The 18,447-nt window shown below is 37.8% G+C and overlaps 1 protein-coding gene and 1 pseudogene across 2 annotated transcripts; both read left to right on the plus strand.

The window, feature by feature from the left end:
- Positions 1-440: 440 nt before the first annotated feature.
- On the plus strand, positions 441-6,253 carry LOC145589717 (heat shock 70 kDa protein 14-like). The gene is made up of 10 exons (XM_081646396.1): positions 441-601; positions 1,177-2,369; positions 2,742-2,969; positions 3,107-3,202; positions 3,302-3,526; positions 4,411-4,605; positions 4,696-4,842; positions 4,959-5,108; positions 5,196-5,326; positions 5,641-6,253. Exons 2-10 carry the CDS (start codon positions 1,200-1,202, stop codon positions 5,846-5,848), a joined length of 2,550 nt encoding a protein of 849 aa, XP_081502522.1. The 5' UTR covers positions 441-601; positions 1,177-1,199; the 3' UTR covers positions 5,849-6,253.
- Positions 6,254-12,934: 6,681 nt separating this feature from the next.
- LOC145587983 (pentatricopeptide repeat-containing protein At3g16010-like) lies at positions 12,935-16,499 on the plus strand (annotated as a pseudogene). Its single transcript, XR_014101510.1, has 3 exons — positions 12,935-13,055; positions 13,506-13,599; positions 14,254-16,499. The product of XR_014101510.1 is annotated as a pentatricopeptide repeat-containing protein At3g16010-like (transcript).
- Positions 16,500-18,447: the final 1,948 nt, after the last annotated feature.

The following is an 18,447-nucleotide window of genomic DNA, read 5'->3' on the forward strand; positions in this document are numbered from 1 at the left end:
AATATTATTAAATATTAATTATTATTATAATAATTCAATATTAAGTATTATTTTAAGCAGATCAGAGCAGCTGTAAAGAACGGGGCCTAAACCCTTTCTCATTTTAACCCTATTTATAACACAGTCTTCAAAACACAATCTCATCATAAAAAAAGCACACACATGATCTTCAAAACAGGTTCAAAACTCGAGTCATTTATTTAATAAACAATCCTATATTCCTATTAATTACCCTAAGGGCCTAAACAAACTTAAACCCCCTAAACGCTCTAATCACCAATAAAACAGAAGTAAACGCATCATACATTCATACTTCTAAGATTCAAAAAGATGTTTCTAGAACAAACCATTTTCTCTAGAGACGTCACGAAGTAGTTAATTACATATAAACCCCTGACCATTCATTTGGTTCGATATTTAAAACCCTTGTAAATCTCCCCCACTCTCTCTCTCTTCCGCCTTACAACAACACCACCTCATTTCTCTCTCTAACAAAGTGCTTATTTAGGGGATTTTCCAGAACCCCCTTTCTTCACGTCGTTTCTCTCTCCTCTTCTCAGCCGTCCGATCTTCTTTGCGCCATTAGATCTTCTTCTTTAAGGTGAGTTTCATCTATAAACCCTAGTTTTTTCGATTTTTTGTTTAGATTCAGATTTGTTTTTGGTTAATTTAGATCTGTTTGCTTTTTTTGCTTGAGATTGTTTTAGGTATGAATTATAATTTTCCGTCGTAATTTTTTGTTTTATGAAGTAATTTTGTAATTGTTTATGCTCGAATTTGATTAGATTGATGTTTCAGTTCACAATCATGAATCTGTATGAACTTTTAATGAACGCATTGTGATGGTTATACTTGTAATATCTGATTACTTGGTGAAGGATTGAAAATGGTTTTACTTAATCGGAATTTTTTGAATTGAAAACGTCGAAAATGGAAACTTTTGAGTGCGTGTTTGTTGCTGCATTTGTCTATAGGAAAGGATTGAGCTACTTAAATTTCTGATAGTTTTTATTAAGGTTTTATATTGATAATTTGCTCGTTTAGTGTTTCGGGCTTTCGGCATTTTGTTTCTGCATGTTTTTCTGGATGTTATGGTTTAAGTGTGGATTAGTGAATTGGAAGACCCGATTTTGACAAAGCATTTACCTATGCTGCTATGCATCTTGTTTTCATCAGGTTGATCGCTTATTGTTATAAAGATGAGCGTGGTCGGGTTTGATTTTGGTAATGAGAGCTGTGTCGTTGCTGTCGCAAGGCAAAGAGGGATCGACGTTGTGCTGAATGATGAATCTAAACGGGAGACCCCTGCAATTGTTTGCTTTGGTGACAAGCAGCGGTTCATTGGGACAGCTGGAGCGGCATCAGCGATGATGAACCCTAAAACCACTATCTCACAGATTAAAAGATTAATAGGTAGGCAATTTTCTGATCCTGAGCTCCAGAAGGATCTGAAATCAATGCCATTTATGGTGACTGAAGGGCCTGATGGATATCCTTTGATCCATGTAAAGTACTTGGGAGAAACCAAAACATTCACCCCGACTCAGGTTTTGGGTATGCTGTTTTCCAATTTGAAGGGCATAGCAGAGAAGAATTTGAATGCTGCAGTTGTTGATTGCTGCATTGGAATCCCGATTTACTTTACTGATCTTCAGAGAAGAGCTGTGATAGATGCCGCAACCATTGCTGGACTCCATCCTTTGCGATTGATTCATGAGACGACGGCTACTGCTTTGGCGTATGGAATTTACAAGACAGATCTACCTGAAAGTGACCCAATAAATGTTGCATTTGTGGACGTTGGACATTCAAGTTTGCAAGTATGCATTGCTGCTTTCAAGAAAGCCCAACTCAAAGTGTTGGCTCACTCATTTGACCGGTCTTTGGGTGGGCGTGACTTTGATGATGCTCTTTTCCAGCATTTTGCTGCTAAGTTCAAGGAAGAGTATAAGATTGATGTTTATCAGAATGCTAGAGCTTGCCTCAGGTTGAGAGCAGCATGTGAGAAGTTGAAGAAGGTTCTCAGTGCTAATCCAGAGGCGCCGTTGAACATTGAGTGCCTTATGGAGGAGAAGGATGTTAGAGGCTTCATCAAGAGGGATGAGTTTGAGCAAATTTGCATACCAATTTTGGAGCGTGTGAAGAAGCCTTTGGAAAAGGCTCTTGCAGAGGCAGGTCTTACAGTTGACCAAATTCATGCTGTTGAGTTGGTAGGCTCAGCCTCTAGGATTCCTGCTGTTTTGAAGATTTTGACCGACTTCTTTGGGAAGGATCCTCGCCGCACAATGAATGCCAGTGAGTGTGTAGCAAAGGGTTGTGCATTACAATGTGCAATTCTCAGCCCTACATTCAAAGTCAAAGAATTTCAGGTGAGAGATTTACATTCCACTTTGTCTTTTTTAATGGATATGGTGGTCTGTTGCTGAAACTGTACACTCTTTTGCGGTCTAATGTGTTTATTGTGTCGATTCTGTTTTGGCTACATTTGGGTTCCATTTTTTTAAACTTCTCTTTTCATGAGATTGTTGTGATGAAGTTGAAGCTGACCTTTGGCCTGTCATCTGTTCATTAAGTGTCATCTGTACTCTGCCGTACTTTGTAAATTTTTGTACGGAGTATGTATTATCATTATGTGTGGCTTAAAAGGCTCCTATAGGGATGCATTAAATGCTAGTTTTATATTGGTGTTGGATTGTTTTCATATTATCTCTCTTTTCTTATGCTTTTTTCCCCTGCTGCAGGTTAATGAGAGTTTCCCATTTCCCATTTCATTGTCATGGAAAGGGGTTGCTGCTGATGGTCAGAATGAGGCTGCAGAGGGGCAGCAAACTATAACAGTAATTCCCAAAGGGAGTACTATACCCTGTTTGAAGGCTGTAACAATCCTCCGGTCAGGTACTTTTGCTGTTGATGTGCAGTATGCTGATGTCAGTGAGTTGCAGGCTCCTGCAAAGATTAGTTCCTACACGGTTAGTAGTACTCTTGGCTACTTTGTTATGTAGCTATCATATTTTATTACAACACGCAATTTTTTGTTGGTAATCCTGCTTCTACTGCTATTCTAAATATGCTTTTGGCCCTCTATATATTTCTGGGGAATGGACAGATTGGCCCTATTCAATCAAGTAATGGTGATCGTGCAAAGCTTAAGGTCAGAGTGCGATTGAATCTTCATGGAATTGTGGCTATTGAATCAGCAACGGTGAGTCTACGACTAATTTGATTACTGGTGAATGTGGTGATGTAAGTTTTGTCTACTTTCATTTTTACATGACTTGTGGAATTTCTTTTTTTATTTCAGCTCTTGGAAGAGGAAGAAGTTGAGGTTCCTCTGGTGAAAGAAACTACTAAAATGGACACTGATGATACTGCAAATGAGACTCCTGCTGGTGAAGCTGATGTGAACATGCAAGATGCCAAGGGTGCTGCGGAGGCAACAGCAGCAGAAAATGGTACTCCTGAATCAGGGGTGAAGTCTACGTCTGAAGCTGATGATAAGCCAGTGCAGATGGACACTGATGCCAAGGTATTTGTCTCTATCACTTCTGTCGTTTAGGTCCAGGTTCTACGCAGGCGTTTAGTGCAAATTGACTTGTAGGCGTTAGCTATTTATGTTTTTCCTAAAAAGTAAAAAGTCACTTTAGATTTTATTGTTTATAGTCAAAATTGCTCAACTATTCAATGTAACTCAATTGTTAGAGAAGTGAATGTCTAGACTTTGATGTAGCCTTTTGGGTTGCATGATTTGTGATGAATATAATTTTGCTTTGTGAATTTGCCTTTCTAAAATGTGGCACCTTGGTGAATTTGTCTTTTTAAAATGTGGCACCTTAGTGAATTTGTCTTCTGCCTTCAGAGTCTCTATAATACTGAAATGCTGTTTAGGCTGACCCTTTTCTGATATTTTATTTATTTTATATTATGATGAACTTTGCTTTTTAATTAAGTTGATTTCCTTGCTCTGTTTCGCTGAGTCGAGCTTCACAATTAACAAAATAAAATTTGTGAAACTTTTAAGGCTCTTTGAACATATGCTTTTAGATAGATGGTTGATTTGCTATTCACTATGTTTGGATAACAATAGTGAAGTGAAAGGGAGAGGGAGAAGGTGGCCTTTCATTTTCCTTCCAAATCTATACAACAATGGAGGGATTTGGTTTATTAAAAGGGGAAGGAAAATGGATCTTTCCAATTCCCTCCCTTTCCCTGCCTGCATTAGATATCCAAACAAAGGATGATAATTCTTTTCTTTTATTTTCTCTTCCTTTCCCTCCATTTCTCTCTATCCAAACATAGTGATTGGTTTTTGTGTGGAAAGCTATTGCAGTTGAACTCCTATTATGTTTCATGATGTTGCAATTTGGAAGTTGTGTTTTTTGTGGCTCTTATGTTTTGTTGTCTTTCTCACAGGCTGATGCTATGAAGAAGAAGGTTAAGAAAACAGTTGTACCAGTCACTGAGCTGGTTCATGGTGGTTTGTCACCAGTTGATTTGCAAAAGGCAGTTGAAAAGGAGTTTGAATTAGCTTTGCAAGATCGTGTGATGGAGGAAACGAAGGATCGGAAGAATGCTGTTGAAGCCTATGTCTACGACATGAGAAACAAGGTATGTGGCGTGGTGTAACTTGGTGGATCACTGTTTATGCCCAAACTATAATGTCGTGCCTGAATTTTCGTTTTCTTTTATTGTATCCAGCTTAATGACAAATACCAGGAGTTTGTCACTCCTTCAGAGAAAGATGAGTTTATTGCTAGACTTCAAGAGGTTGAAGACTGGTTGTATGAGGATGGTGAAGATGAAATCAAGAGTGTCTATGTTGCAAAGCTTGAGGAGCTGAAAAAGGCAAGATTTCTGGATTTATGTGATTGAAGTTCCTAATGTTGTCTTTCCCTTTAGTATTCAGGGTAAGGAATTTTCTCTATAAATTTTTGCTGACATTTATGGTTTATAAACTGCAGCAAGGTGATCCGATTGAAGAACGTTACAAGGATCACATGGACCGGGGAAATGTTATCAAGCAGCTTGCCGATTGTATCAATAGTTATAGGAATGCTGTATTGCCAAATGATACCAGATTCGACCATATTGATATTGCGGATAAACAGAAGGTAGTATACGTGGATTTCTATTGCTACTGTGACGCGCATATGTTACCTCAGACAATCGGTTTTTGTGACCTTTTGAATTGATTTTAGGTCGTTAATGCCTGTGCGGAAGCAGAAGCATGGCTTGGAGAGAAGCAGCAGCAACAGGATGTGCTTCCTAAATATGCGACTCCTGCTCTGAAGTCAGCGGATGTGTTGAAGAAAGCCGAGGAGCTTGACAGGTAAATGCTTCATGTTATTTCTGTTTGAGTTCTTTTAGAGGAGTTTATTATTTATCTCACTGTCTAAGATATCACCATGCATCTATTTCTACTGCTCACTGCTCAGTTTTGAGTGGTTGCAATTGTGCGTTACAATTTACAATATGGAGGAGTTATTGTACTTTTTGGGAAATTTAAAATGATTTTGTTTTATTCGGAAACACATTTCTGGTTTTAGGCTTGTAGCTGATTTACATAGAGTTACGTATGAAGCATGTGATGTGCTATAATTTTGTTTCTTTGTGCCTGATTAACAATGCATTGGTGCATAACAGGCTATGTAGACCGATAATGATGAAACCCAAACCAGCCCCTCCAAAGCCAGCTACTCCTGAGCCACAACCTCAGCAGGCTCAAGGTGGTGAGGCTCCTTCTCCAGGTGGAGATGCCAATGTGGATGGTGGTGCGGATGACAGCAACGAGACACCAAATGCAGAGCCCATGGAGACTGAGAAGCCAGAAACTGCTCCTGGTTCTGCCTAAGTTTATGCAATGGGTTTGCTTCAGGATAATTCTTTACGAGGGGTTGGCTGGTTTTTCTTCTTATTCAGGTTTACGTTTCTTTTTTGAGCCCATAGACCTTTGCAGGAGGGGCTCTTACAGGGAGGAGCTACCAGATGTTTTTGTTCTTCATCCGGTTAGAATATTGTAATATTGATTCCTCATTAGGAGTGCTTATTATCTACTTTTTTTATAGGTGGGAAGGGGTGTGTGACGAGGTTTCTTCAAAATCCAGTTTTATGAATGGGTTTTTAAGGGATGATGAGGGATTAGAAGACTTCTTAATGCTTTTACTTGAATTTTCACTTCTATTTGTTACTGGAAAGTAGTATTTTTAAGCTATTTTAAAGTTCAATGATCACGAAATTTATTTCTTTGATTTGCTGATATCAATTTGTTTGGAAGGTTTTAGATTCGTGTGAATTGGCTGGTCAGTGTTTGGCTATTCACGTAAGGCCGATCTAAAGTTCTATCATTTCAGTACATGATAGGGGTTATAGGTTCAATAGATCCTGGCCATTGTACTCGACCATCATCTACATAAAACCCTTGTGTAAATTGGAATCTATAATTATCTTTCTATGCAAATTGGACAACCTTGTTCATGATATATCTTTTTTTTGGGACACGCTTGTTCATGATATTGAGTTTACTATAGTTAAAGAGAAGCTATTTTTTTTTTGACGGGGTAGCAAACTTATATATTAAATAGCCAAAGCATTCATAAGTACATACGGGGTTACATTCGGTGGAACAGAATAAACTTCGCAAGGTTGTGTGCTACTACATTTCCATCTCGCCTCACATGGCTCCACTGAACTCTGCCATAGACTGTGCTTTGTGCTATTGCGTCGCTTAAAACTGAATCCAGATCAATGTTGTAAGTGACACCCTTTGCTAGTCTAGAGACCACAACTTGGCAATCTGATTCTATGATTATAGAGCTGTAATCATACTTCGAGCCCAGGTTAATAGGCCACACAAAGAGCTTTAGCTTCAGCTATTTCAACAGGCCACCAAGCGCGCACTCTTCTCGTGACTGCGAAAAGGACATCCTTCCTGTCATCTCTAGCAACAACATATCCCACCCAACCTTCTTCAGTCACAGAAGCATCGGCATTAATTTTTATAGTTCCAAGAGGGGGAGGAAACCATTTCTTCGGGCTTGAGCAGGAGTTAACAGCAGCAGCTCGCTTGGTTGCCTTAACAATCTTGGTGCTTTCTTTAGTCCAACATAGAACATGAGCCACAAGGAGATCAATTGGAGCATCCTTCCCTTGAAATACTTTCATGTTCCTGTCTTGCCATAAGCCCCACATCAAATAGATGCCACGGACTCTAACCCCATTCTCTAAATCCTTCCAGCTTTCAATGAGGTCACATGGGGACGGGGAGTCCACATCCTTCCTCATCTCTTCACAATGCTTAAACCAGAGGTCCTGTACTCTACTTCAACCAAAGAAAGTATGCTGCCATGTCTCAGGCTCACTATCACACCAAGGGCACAAATCAAACTCAGTGAGGTGGCGGTATTTTAAAAGGCGCCACAAGAAGTTGCGAGCTTTCGGGATTACATTCATCTTCCATAACTCGACCCAAGCACGATGAAAATCATCAAGATCGCAGCCCTTACCCAACATATAGGCTGTCTTAACATTATACAAGCCATTTTTTGAGAAAGCCCACATTAATTCATCATTTGGGATTCTAGCACTTAGGGGAATGGCAAGTATGCATTTCAAATCACGCTCATTAAAATGTGCTTGCAGAATTTCATAATCCCAGGCCATGCACTCAAAATTAATTAAATCACTTAACCTTTGTAAGCTCTATCGAAGGGGTACTAGTAACAAACTGACCTTCATCATCAGCTAACCAAGGGTCAGTCCATATGTTTATACTATCTCCATTGCCAACTCTCCAAAGAATACCCTCTTTCACAAGAGCCTTCGATCCCCAAATACTTCGCCACAAGAAGCTACCACCATAGCCAAGATAGGATTCCAAGAAATCTGAGCTATTGTAGTATTTGGCCTTCATCACCCGACTAAGGAGGGCATTAGTGTTTGACATCAATCTCCAAGCTTGTCTACCAAGAAGGGCTTCGTTAAACACCGCAAACCCATCCCACCTAAACACTTAAGAGTGCACATGAAATCCCAGCTTCTTCAATGGATGCGTTTCCTTCCTTCACTTTGGCCCCACCAAAAGTTTGCCATAGCCGCATGAATTTTCCTAATTACCTTAGTGGGAAATTTGTAGACTCCCATGAGGTAAGTCAGAATCGCTTGGATCACAGATTTCAGAAGAATTTCCTTCCCGGCTTGGGATAATAATTTTTCCTTCCAACCTTGCAGTTTCTTCCAAACTCTATCAAGTAAAGCTTCAAAAACCCCCCGCTTTGACCGCCCCAAAATACTCGGAATACCAAGGTATTTTTCATGACGATCCACTTGCTTCATGTTCAAAATTCCCAAAATCTCTTCTTGTTGTTCAGTCCTAACCCCTTTGCTGAAGGACACTTCCGATTTCTCATAATTGATTTTTTGCCCAGATGCAGCTTCATACTGGTTGAGAATATCAACAATGTTTAAGCATTCCTGTCGGTTTGCCCTATTAAAAAGGAGACTATCATTTGCAAAAAGAAGGTGAGATATTTCTGGACCCTTTCAGCTCGCTTTCACACCATGAATATCATCCTTCTCCACCTTACTCTGAATCATATGAGAAAAAGTGTCAACCACAATAATGAATAAATAAGGTGAGAGAGGGTCACCTTGACGTAGACCTCTTGAGGGAGTCACTACACCACAAACCTCTCCATTGATCACAAAGGAGTACATAACCGAAGAAACAAGCATCATCACAAGGTTAACCCATCTTCCATCAAAACCCATCTTCAAAAGTAGTTGGCGCAAAAAACCCCATTCAACCCTATCATAAGCCTTACTCATGTCTAGTTTCATAGCAATGTGACCATTCCGACCCTTGCTTCTCTTCTTCATAGTATGAAAACACTCCATAGAAATCAAAGCATTATCAGTAATTAGTCTTCCGGGACAAAAGCGCTCTGATTTTTTTGAAATGATTTCACTCAACACATTTTTTAACCGAATGACTAGACATTTCGAGACAAGTTTATAAATAACATTGCAAAGACTGATAGGTCGGAACTCCATAGCATTTTGAGGTTCTTTTTGACAGAATAAAGTCGTATCCCCTAATCAAAAGTAAATACCTAAGTCCTCTAACTAAAGTAGATAGGGAAGCAGGGTCGAACTCCACAGGGAAACAAGTCTTTCTACTCCTAATTAATTATTATAATCTAAATTATCTAAGTAACCAATATTTTTGGGAATAAATCTTATACTACGAAGAGTAAAGTCGAAAGAAATAAAGTAGGGGAAAAATCAAATATTAAAAGACCTAGGGCATAGGTTCACTAATAAACAATATTCCAGAGTAAATCATAATAAGCAATCATCAAGCATTGATCAATCAGATTATAAAGGGCTTTCGCTACGTATTATAATCACAGAGTTAATTTACCGGTATTAAATCTCATCTGTCGAATCTCGACTTAACCATTTATAAATTAGTCTGCCTATTGAAACTAAGCCTAAACATCAATTCTCATCTGTCGAATCTCGAATTAATATTACTAAACTCATACAATTAAATCTGGCCAAACCTAATTGCATAGCATTAAATCAATCAATAGGAAATTAACCAAGCATTGATAATTAACAATCACAAAATTACCCCTTCATATCATTTATTAGATCCCCATAAACCCTAGAAATAAAACTACTCAAGCATCATCATAACCAAACTAATCAAATGAATAAAGCAAAGCATAATCAAAGAAGTAAATAAAATAGCTGAAATTAAAAGAGAAGAAATTGTTACCAAAAGAAATCTGGATTAATGAAAGTAATTAAGAACAAAAGTTGAGAGAGAATTTAAGAGAGAGAAATATCCTAAGTAGAGAGAGAAAATCTAAAAGAAGAAAAAATCCCCCCAAAAGTTACGTACATAATTCGTACTTAAAACATCCCTCAAAACAAAAATTAAAACTAATCTAATCAGCTCTGAGAAAAACACGCGCCCGATCGGGCGAAGGGCCGCCCGATCGGGCCCGTCTTTTTTGCCTTGCCCGCTGCTGGTATGCCGCGCCCGATCGAGCTTACGCTCACCCGATCGGGCGCGTCTCTCCCTTGAGGGTCTTTATGCGCGCAGCCGCCCGATCGGGCGTATGCTTGCCCGATCGGGCCCGACTTTCTTCTCCGAGGCTTGGATTTCGATTGGGCTAAATTCCTCGGCCCAATCTAAGTTTCCTCATCGGGTCTTGATCAATCGATCCAATAGCCCCGGTGTCTCATACCGAGCCCTTAATCATCGGCTCTTACCGATCCTGGGCTTCAAGAGTGGCCGTGTCCTTCTAGCCTCCGTAGTTGATCCATAAAAATCCGGGAAATGCTCCAAAAGTGCAATTTCCTGTAAAATACAACTAAAACTACGCTAACACTAGAAAACACAAATTAGTAATAAAAGTGGCTCTAAAGAGCCAAAAACACCACTAATTATGACCGTGGGACGGGGGTAAAACACTATATAAATTGAATATATCACTTTTACTTTTGGAATGAGGGCAATGTTAGTTTTATTAACATTTTCCGGAAGAGTGTTTCCATTTAAAATTCCAGTGACAAAATTTGCTACATCATTACCAACAATATGCCAGAAACGTTGATAAAAAATAGCATGCATACCATCTGGGCCCGGGGCCTTGTTTGGGTGCATTTTCTTGAGAGCAGAGTGAACATCCTCCTTTGTGTACGGCATTGTGAGCATTTCATTCATTGAATGAGAGATTGAAATCGGCACCTTGCTAAGAACCTGCTCAAAGTCGACACTCGTTGGATTCGAGGTTGTGAAAATACCCTCAAAGTATTCACCAATAATCGCAGCTATCTCCTCTTCCTCAGTTCTCCATACGTCCCTCTTGTCTAGCAGCCCATTGATGGTATTTTCTCTCTGACGTTGGGAAGCCTTATGATGGAAATATTTCGTGTTTCTATCCCCTTCTCGAACCTCCGCAACTCTCAATCTCAAGTGCCAATAAGCTTCATATTTTTCTTGCAACTCATCAAGGTGTTTCTCGAGCTCATTACACTCCCTACAACTATCTTCATCAATCGGTCTATCTTGAGCTTTTTGCAAGGCAAACTCGGTGTCAGCAAATAGAAGCCATTGTTAAATTTAAAAAAAAAAACTATCATTTCTAATAACTTTTTAAGCACATTAGTATACCAGTACCTATGCATTAATTAAAACTTCCTTTGGTCCTATTTGTTTGCTCCATTTGATTTTTCACTAAATTTGACAAATTAGAACGTGAATATCTGTGCCTCTCTAATTTTGGTATACTACCTCCGTTAAAAATTAGTTGTAACTTTGAAATATTTTATATCTGATAAATAATACCATAAAGTTGCAACTACGGAGTAATATTTAACGGAGGTAGTAGATATGTTTATTTGGTAATTCTAATTCGGGCCAAATTCACTCCGCTGTGAATTAAAATCAAGTTTTGAATAGTAATTAAGTCCAATATGATCAATTTTCTCAAAATCAAATCTAAAAATTAGATTTCGATAGTTTGGATCAAGTTCGAAATTCGAACTAAATTAAACTACATTTTTTTTTTGACCTGATATATTTTTAAATAATGTTATTAAATATGTTACAAAATATTAGACCATCTCCAATGGTGAGACTTGAGGCCTTGAGAGAGTTTTTTTTTTTTAAGAGAGAGAGTATTTTTTGCGAAGGATACCAATAAATTGGTATTTAAACTTAGGAACTCGTTGGTATTTAAACTTAACAAGTCCAAAAGAAAGTTGCAAAATTTAGATACCAACTTATTGGTATCCTTTGTAAAAAAGTGTTGGTCCCTTATCAATATTATAATATATTTTGTAAATTATTTAAGTTTTATTTTAATTTTTTTTTTTTTTTTTTTTTTTTTTATAAAAAACTTTCAATATGGATTTGGTAGGTTTTAAATTGAAAGTGACATTAGTATACTTTAAGGAGTCTCACTATTGGAAAATTAGACTTTACATGAGTTGTTAATTTGAGAAGTGGTTTAGGTATCACCAATGGAGATGGTTTTACCAAGGGAGACGGCTTTATATTTCAATACTTAAAATTGAGTCTCACCAATGAAAATGGTTTTACAAATTGACTTATGTTGATCCTAGAGGTGATCATTGGTTGGACTGGGCTGAGGTAATAAAAACCCATTTCTCGCCCTTGAAATTATGTGCCCAAATCCGCCAAATATGGTCGAGCCGTACACTTTTTTCGGGCTAGGCTAAAAAACAACTAAAATTGCATAAAAACGCATTGTCAAGCCTATCCAAAAATTTCAATGGACTATGTCTTAAGGAGAATTGTTTAATTGGGTTAACTTATTGTACTATTTATGTTAATAAATTTAAATATTTTACACCTGTATTTAATGACTTCAAGAGCAATTTCAGTTTTTTGATCATTCCAATTTGATTTAAAAATTTGATTTTTCAAAATTTCAGTTCTGATTTTTTTTTATTTATTATTTTTTTTTTTAAAAAAAAAAATCAATTTGAATGACTAATTTGATATGGAATAGATTGAATTTCTAAGCTAATTTAATCCAAATTTTGGACTCTCTAACTTTACCCTTACCCAAATAGAGGACACTCTAAATTTACCCTAAAAAATGGAGTATAAAAAAATGATACAAGTATTATAGAGATTAGAGAGTGAGTAATAGTAGAAATTAAATTGATACTCGTACTCATTATTTCTCCATTTCTCTTGAATTTTTTATCAGTATTATAAAATATGAAGGGATTATTAAAGAGTAAAACCCTATTTACCAAAGAGTAAGTACCCTTTTTGCTATGAAATTATTTTAATTGAATTTAAATTAATTTTAATAAATGAAATTATTATTACTAAATGAACAAGCCTAAGTTTTTTTTCTTAAAAAAAAAAAAGAAATTGATCAAGGCCTAATTGCACCCTCTCTCCTCCATTGAAGCGTACTCTGAATTCTCCATTGATGCGGCTTCTGAGCTTTCTTTCCTTTATTGAGGCGGCTTTTGAGCTTTCTCTCTTCCATTGAAGCAGCTACTGAGAAGTAAGATGTTTGTTTTTCTTGATCATCAAATATCAGTTTCACAATCTAGTGTTAATCTTTAATTTAATTCAATTTAGGGTTCTTTTGTGTATGATTGATATTGAACTATTGCTTTTAATGTAATTACTGAAACAATATTACGATGCTAGAATTTTGGTATTCATTTGCTTAAACAAGAAGAATTAATATGATATTTGAGTCAAATTTGGTTGATAATGTGTTGCAAAACCCTTTAATGTTTGGACTGAACTATGAATATGGAATTATCACCCAAAGCAGCTGCCCCTCTTGCCTTGACTCAGCGACCAGCCTGAATTTGTTTGTCAATTGAAAATGTTAGCAATTTGTTGAGTAACCCAAAGTGACGAACTCTTCATTTTGGGGTGTTTTTGGTTTGTTGAGGTATTCTATAATTTGACAGGGGTTTCGTGCGAAATAACTTACTTGTAGGGGGCTTAACGCGGGGAAATGATGATTGGTGTGGCTACTGGAAGGCGAGCAATATCAACGATTCCTAGATTATGCCAACGAATTAAACAAACAGGTAGAGTGCACGCTATTGATCCTTATGTAAAATTCCGCTAATTTTAGGATTTTTTGTCGTGCATATAATGTTACAAACTTACAATGTATGTATTTTGGCTATTCATTCCAAAAAGAAAACCATGCTAGTTTTGAACTGCTGCTTTGATTTGATGGGAAGAGGACGTAAGAGAAAAGAAAGTTTAGGAAGTGGCATTTGAATTGTTTGGTTGATAAGCGGGATTTGCATGAGTTTGGTTTGACAAAGACATAGCAAGAAGTGAACTGAAGTTATGTTGTCTCCACTTTGAGAACCAATTCAACCAACCTTATACTTTATTTTTCTTCCCAAATCTTAGGACTTCATTTAACTTTTTTACTTTATTGTTTACAAACACATTCTTGGAAAAAAGAACTGAGCTGACCATTTAGGCATTTTAGTTTGTGTTTGAAATGAATGCACTTCTAGACAACTATGATTTGTATAGCATCAAATGATACTTGAATGGAACATCAGTTCTGAATTCTGCTCTTTTCATTGGTGGAGTGTTTAATGATAATAAAATGATCTGGAGTCTGTTTCTTGCCTGCTATCTTCTATCAGTCATATGTCCTTCACTGTATATACATATGAATGATGTGCCTTCACTCCTACATGCCTTTTGTCACACTGCAGATAATGAGATTGTCAAGATGTTTCTTGTAAAAAATCCAGTGTCTGATTCCCAAAGCACGTCACCAAGTCGAAAGAGTTATGCTCGAGCATTAGACGAGAGATTTATCAGGATTTTGAAAGTATTTAAGTGGGGGCCTGATGCTGAAAAGGCTTTGGAAGTACTGAAGCTAAGGGTGGATCATAGATTGGTATGTGAAGTTCTTAAAATAGATGTTGATATAAATGTCAAGATTCAGTTCTTTAAGTGGGCAGGGAAAAGGAGGAATTTTGAGCATGACTCTACCAGTTACATGGCTTTGATCCATTGTTTGTTTGAAGCTGGATCAGCTAGTGAACTTTGGAAGACGATCCAAGACTTTGTTCGAAGCTCATGTCACTTTAGCCCATCTGAATTTTCTGAAGTTCTGAGAGTTTTAGGCCATGCTAAGATGCTGAACAAAGCAGTTTCAATCTTCTATCAGATTAAAAGGCACAAGTGTAAACCAACGTCAAGCACTTACAACTCCCTCATCTTGATGTTGATGCAAGGAGGTCATTATGAAAAGGTGCATGAGCTTTATACTGAGATGTGTAATGATGACAGCTGCTTCCCTGATACAGTAACATATGGTGCTTTGATACAAGCATTTGGAAAACTGGGCCGTGACGATTCTGCTGTGAGGTTGTTTGATGAGATGAAGGAGAACGGATTAGTTCCCAACGCAAAGATCTATACAACAATATTGGCCATTTATTTCAAGCAGGCCAGGGCTGACAAGGCATTGGATCTGGTCAAAGAAATGAAAGAAAAGGGGTGTTCTCTAACTGTTTACACGTATACTGAATTGATTAAGGGACTTGGTAAACTTGGCCGAGTGGATGAGGCTTATGACACCTTTTTAAGTATGCTAAAGAAGGATGCAAGCCAGATGTTGTCTTAATTAACAACTTAATAAATGTTTTAGGCAGGTCTGGTCTTTTGGCTGAGGCACTTAAGGTGTTTGAAGATATGGAATCTTTGCAGTGTATACCAAATGTGGTCACATATAACACAGTAATCAAATGTTTATTTGAAGCCAATGCTCCACTAGCTCAGGCCTCTGCATTGTTCGACAAAATGAAGGGAGTTGGGATTGCCCCTAGCTCTTACACTTACTCCATTCTGATTGATGGTTTTTGCAAGAAGCATAGAGTTGAGGAGGCTTTGATGCTTCTTGAAGAAATGGATGAGAAGGGTTTTCCTCCTTGCCCAGCAGCATATTGCAGTCTGATTAATAGCCTTGGAAAAGCAAAACAATATGATGTTGCAAAGGAGCTATTCCAGGAGCTGAAAGAAACCTCTGGTACCTCAAGTGCTAGAGTTTATGCCGTAATGATTAAACAGTATGGTAAAAGTGGTTGTCTTGATGAAGCAATAGATCTTTTCAATGAGATGAAGAAAGCTGGCTGCAGTCCAAATGTTTATGCTTATAATGCACTCATGTCTGCGTTGGCGAGGGCTGGCATGATAAATGAAGCACAAAGGTTGCTTCAGACTATGGAAGAAAATAGCTGTGCACCAGATATAAACTCACGAAATATCATATTAAATGGTGTGGCTCGAACAGGTGGTCCAAAACAAGCAATAGAAATGTTTGAAAAAATGAAGAATTTACCCATCAAACCAGATGCTGTTTCCTACAATACTATGCTTAGTTGTCTTAGTCGTGCTGGTATGTTTGAGGAGTCTGTGAAATTGATGAAAGAGATGAATAACAATGGTTTTCAGTATGACCAAATAACATATTCATCACTTCTTGAGGCAGTGGGAAAGATAGATGATGAGCTTACACCACCAACTTTTGTACAGCAGTCAGGTATGCTGCTTATTTGTTACTGTTGCTGCCTTAATTGACTATTCATTTGCTTAAATTTTCATGGGTTATGAAAGCTAAATACTAACCTTTCCAGTGCAATGATAGGTCGATGTCTGCGTAATTTATGAGGATATTTTCTTCATAATGCTTCGTTGGTTTTCATATTAGTCTGATGAGCCATTTGTTACAGTATTGGATGAAGTGAGGCTGTAATATCCTGATGAGTAAGCATCTCTCCTACCAATTCCTTTCTGGCTTTGGCGATCAGGCTAGTTTGCATTTCTGATTTTCTAGCTATTTATGTTTTGTAGTGTTGTTTTCATCTATAGCAACTAAACAAGTCTTCGTGTTCCAATCTTACATCCCAAGCAACAAACAAAATCATGCACGGATGCACCTATGAAAGCACCTTTTTAGTGTTAATATGTCATCCTCAGGACAGTTTTTAGTTTTGTTGTTTGGGTTTTTTTTTTTTTTTTTTTTTTTTCAATAAATTTAATGAATGAAAAAAATACTCATTAAGAGTCCATTTTTTTTTTTTTAATAAATATGCCTATTTAGACTTTAGCACTATTCATATGCTCTACTTTGACCAATGTTAGTGAACTATACATAACAAATATACATAACAAAAAACATAATCACGTGGGAATTGCAGAGCGTATGGAATGGAGGACTGATTTGTTAGAGGATTATTTTAATGAGAGTGATCTAATTGATGCAGAGCGTATGGAATGGAGGACTGATTTGTTACTTGTTTGGGATCAGAAATGCATACTTGCTATCCCCATCAGTAGTGCCCCAAAGGATGAAATATCCTGGGCTTTTGCGAAGGAAAGGTGAGTATTCTGTAAAATCAGCTTATATGCTAAGGGAAAGCTGTAATTTTGATGATTTTCATCACACTTGGGTTGAAATTTGGAGCCTTCATGTCTCACCTAAGGTCTGCCACTTTCTTTGGAAATTGTGTACCAACACAATTCCTACCTGAACTATTTATAAGAGCTGCCACCTGATTGAGGATTCTTCATGCACTTGGTGTCAGTCAGAACAAGAAAGTCCATGGCATGTACTGTATGAATGTATCCGAGTTAGGAGTCTGTGGGAGGAGACTAAGTGCAATATCTTGATGCGTGATGGGGAGTTGGGGACTCAAAATCCTCCTGTGATGGGGAGGAATATTGACACCAAATTAAAGTAGTGTGGTGCCATCCTAGCATGGTGGTTGTGGGCTGAAAGAAATAAGAAAGTGTTTGACAGGAAAGAAACGCCAAACACCATCTTACTTAACCGTGTGTTCAGGTTAAAGGAAGAACAAGGCAAGTATGCAAAACAAATTTATTCCAAGCCTGTGATGAAGAAACCCTCCCATCAGAAAACATGGTCAGCCCCTCCTGATGGTGTGATTAAGCTGTACATTGATGCAGCCCTGAATATGAAGATTGGGCCAGCCGGCCAGGTTAGGAGTGGTGGCGTGGGACAGTCAAGCAGAGATTCTGCTTGCTGCTGTGTGCTGCATTAAAGCGTGGTGGTCCCCTAGTGCTCTGTCTTGGTAGAAGATACGGACTGAATGACATAGTGGTGGAGTCGGATTGTGAACTACTTGTGAGCAGATTGAACAGAGCAGCGATTTTTAACATGGACCTTGATGCCATTCTGGAGGACATTCTTGTTTTGAGTAATTCTGTATCGTTTTCTCATGTTAAAAGTGATGGGAACAGCTGCCCATCATCTAGCTGGAGTTAATCCTTTTGGAGTTGAGCGTGGGAAAATCACTCTCTTCTGGAAATTGCTTCTTTTGTACTGATGGACAAGTTTCTCACTAATTCCATATTTTGGTTACATAACTATTGTCTTTTTAAGAATGTATTATGCATACAGGGTATGTAGTATTTATTGTAACACATTCCTTTAGTCATATACTACGTATATATATATATTTTTTTTATTAATTTGTTTATTTTGGTAACATGTTTTTCTATTATTTTGAAATATCCATTTAAAGACTAGAGCATTTGCATTGTCTTATCTGAATGCATGTGACCTATCTTTGGATTATATGGGGGCTCTGGAGATGTCAAAAACCCATTTATAATTTAGCCTGAAGTTGTTGAAATGTGCAATGCATCCAAAACCTCCTTCCGTGACAATCACCTACCACAGGAGACAGAGAGGACAGCAGGGGGCTGGACATCAACACCAACAGCAGGGGGCTGGACATCAACACCAACAACAACACACCAAGGCAGCAGCAACATGAAACAGAGGGCTAGAGCAGGGGACAAGCACTTGTAATAGTTTGTTTGTATTACACTAAAGTAGTAAGAAGACAAGAAAGTAGTAATTGTATTAATTAAGG

This window comes from Chenopodium album, chromosome 17 (assembly GCF_948465745.1).
Source record: "Chenopodium album chromosome 17, dcCheAlbu1.1, whole genome shotgun sequence".
Lineage (NCBI taxonomy): Eukaryota > Viridiplantae > Streptophyta > Magnoliopsida > Caryophyllales > Amaranthaceae > Chenopodium > Chenopodium album.

Excerpts from the sequence above, each read along its gene's own strand:
- LOC145589717 (XM_081646396.1), top strand. The coding sequence starts at position 1,200 with ATGAGCGTGGTCGGGTTTGATTTTGGTAATGAGAGCTGTGTCGTTGCT. Across the intron at positions 3,203-3,301 it reads TGGCTATTGAATCAGCAACG|CTCTTGGAAGAGGAAGAAGT; the intron begins GTGAGTCTACGA and ends TTTTTATTTCAG. Across the intron at positions 4,843-4,958 it reads AGCTTGAGGAGCTGAAAAAG|CAAGGTGATCCGATTGAAGA; the intron begins GCAAGATTTCTG and ends TATAAACTGCAG.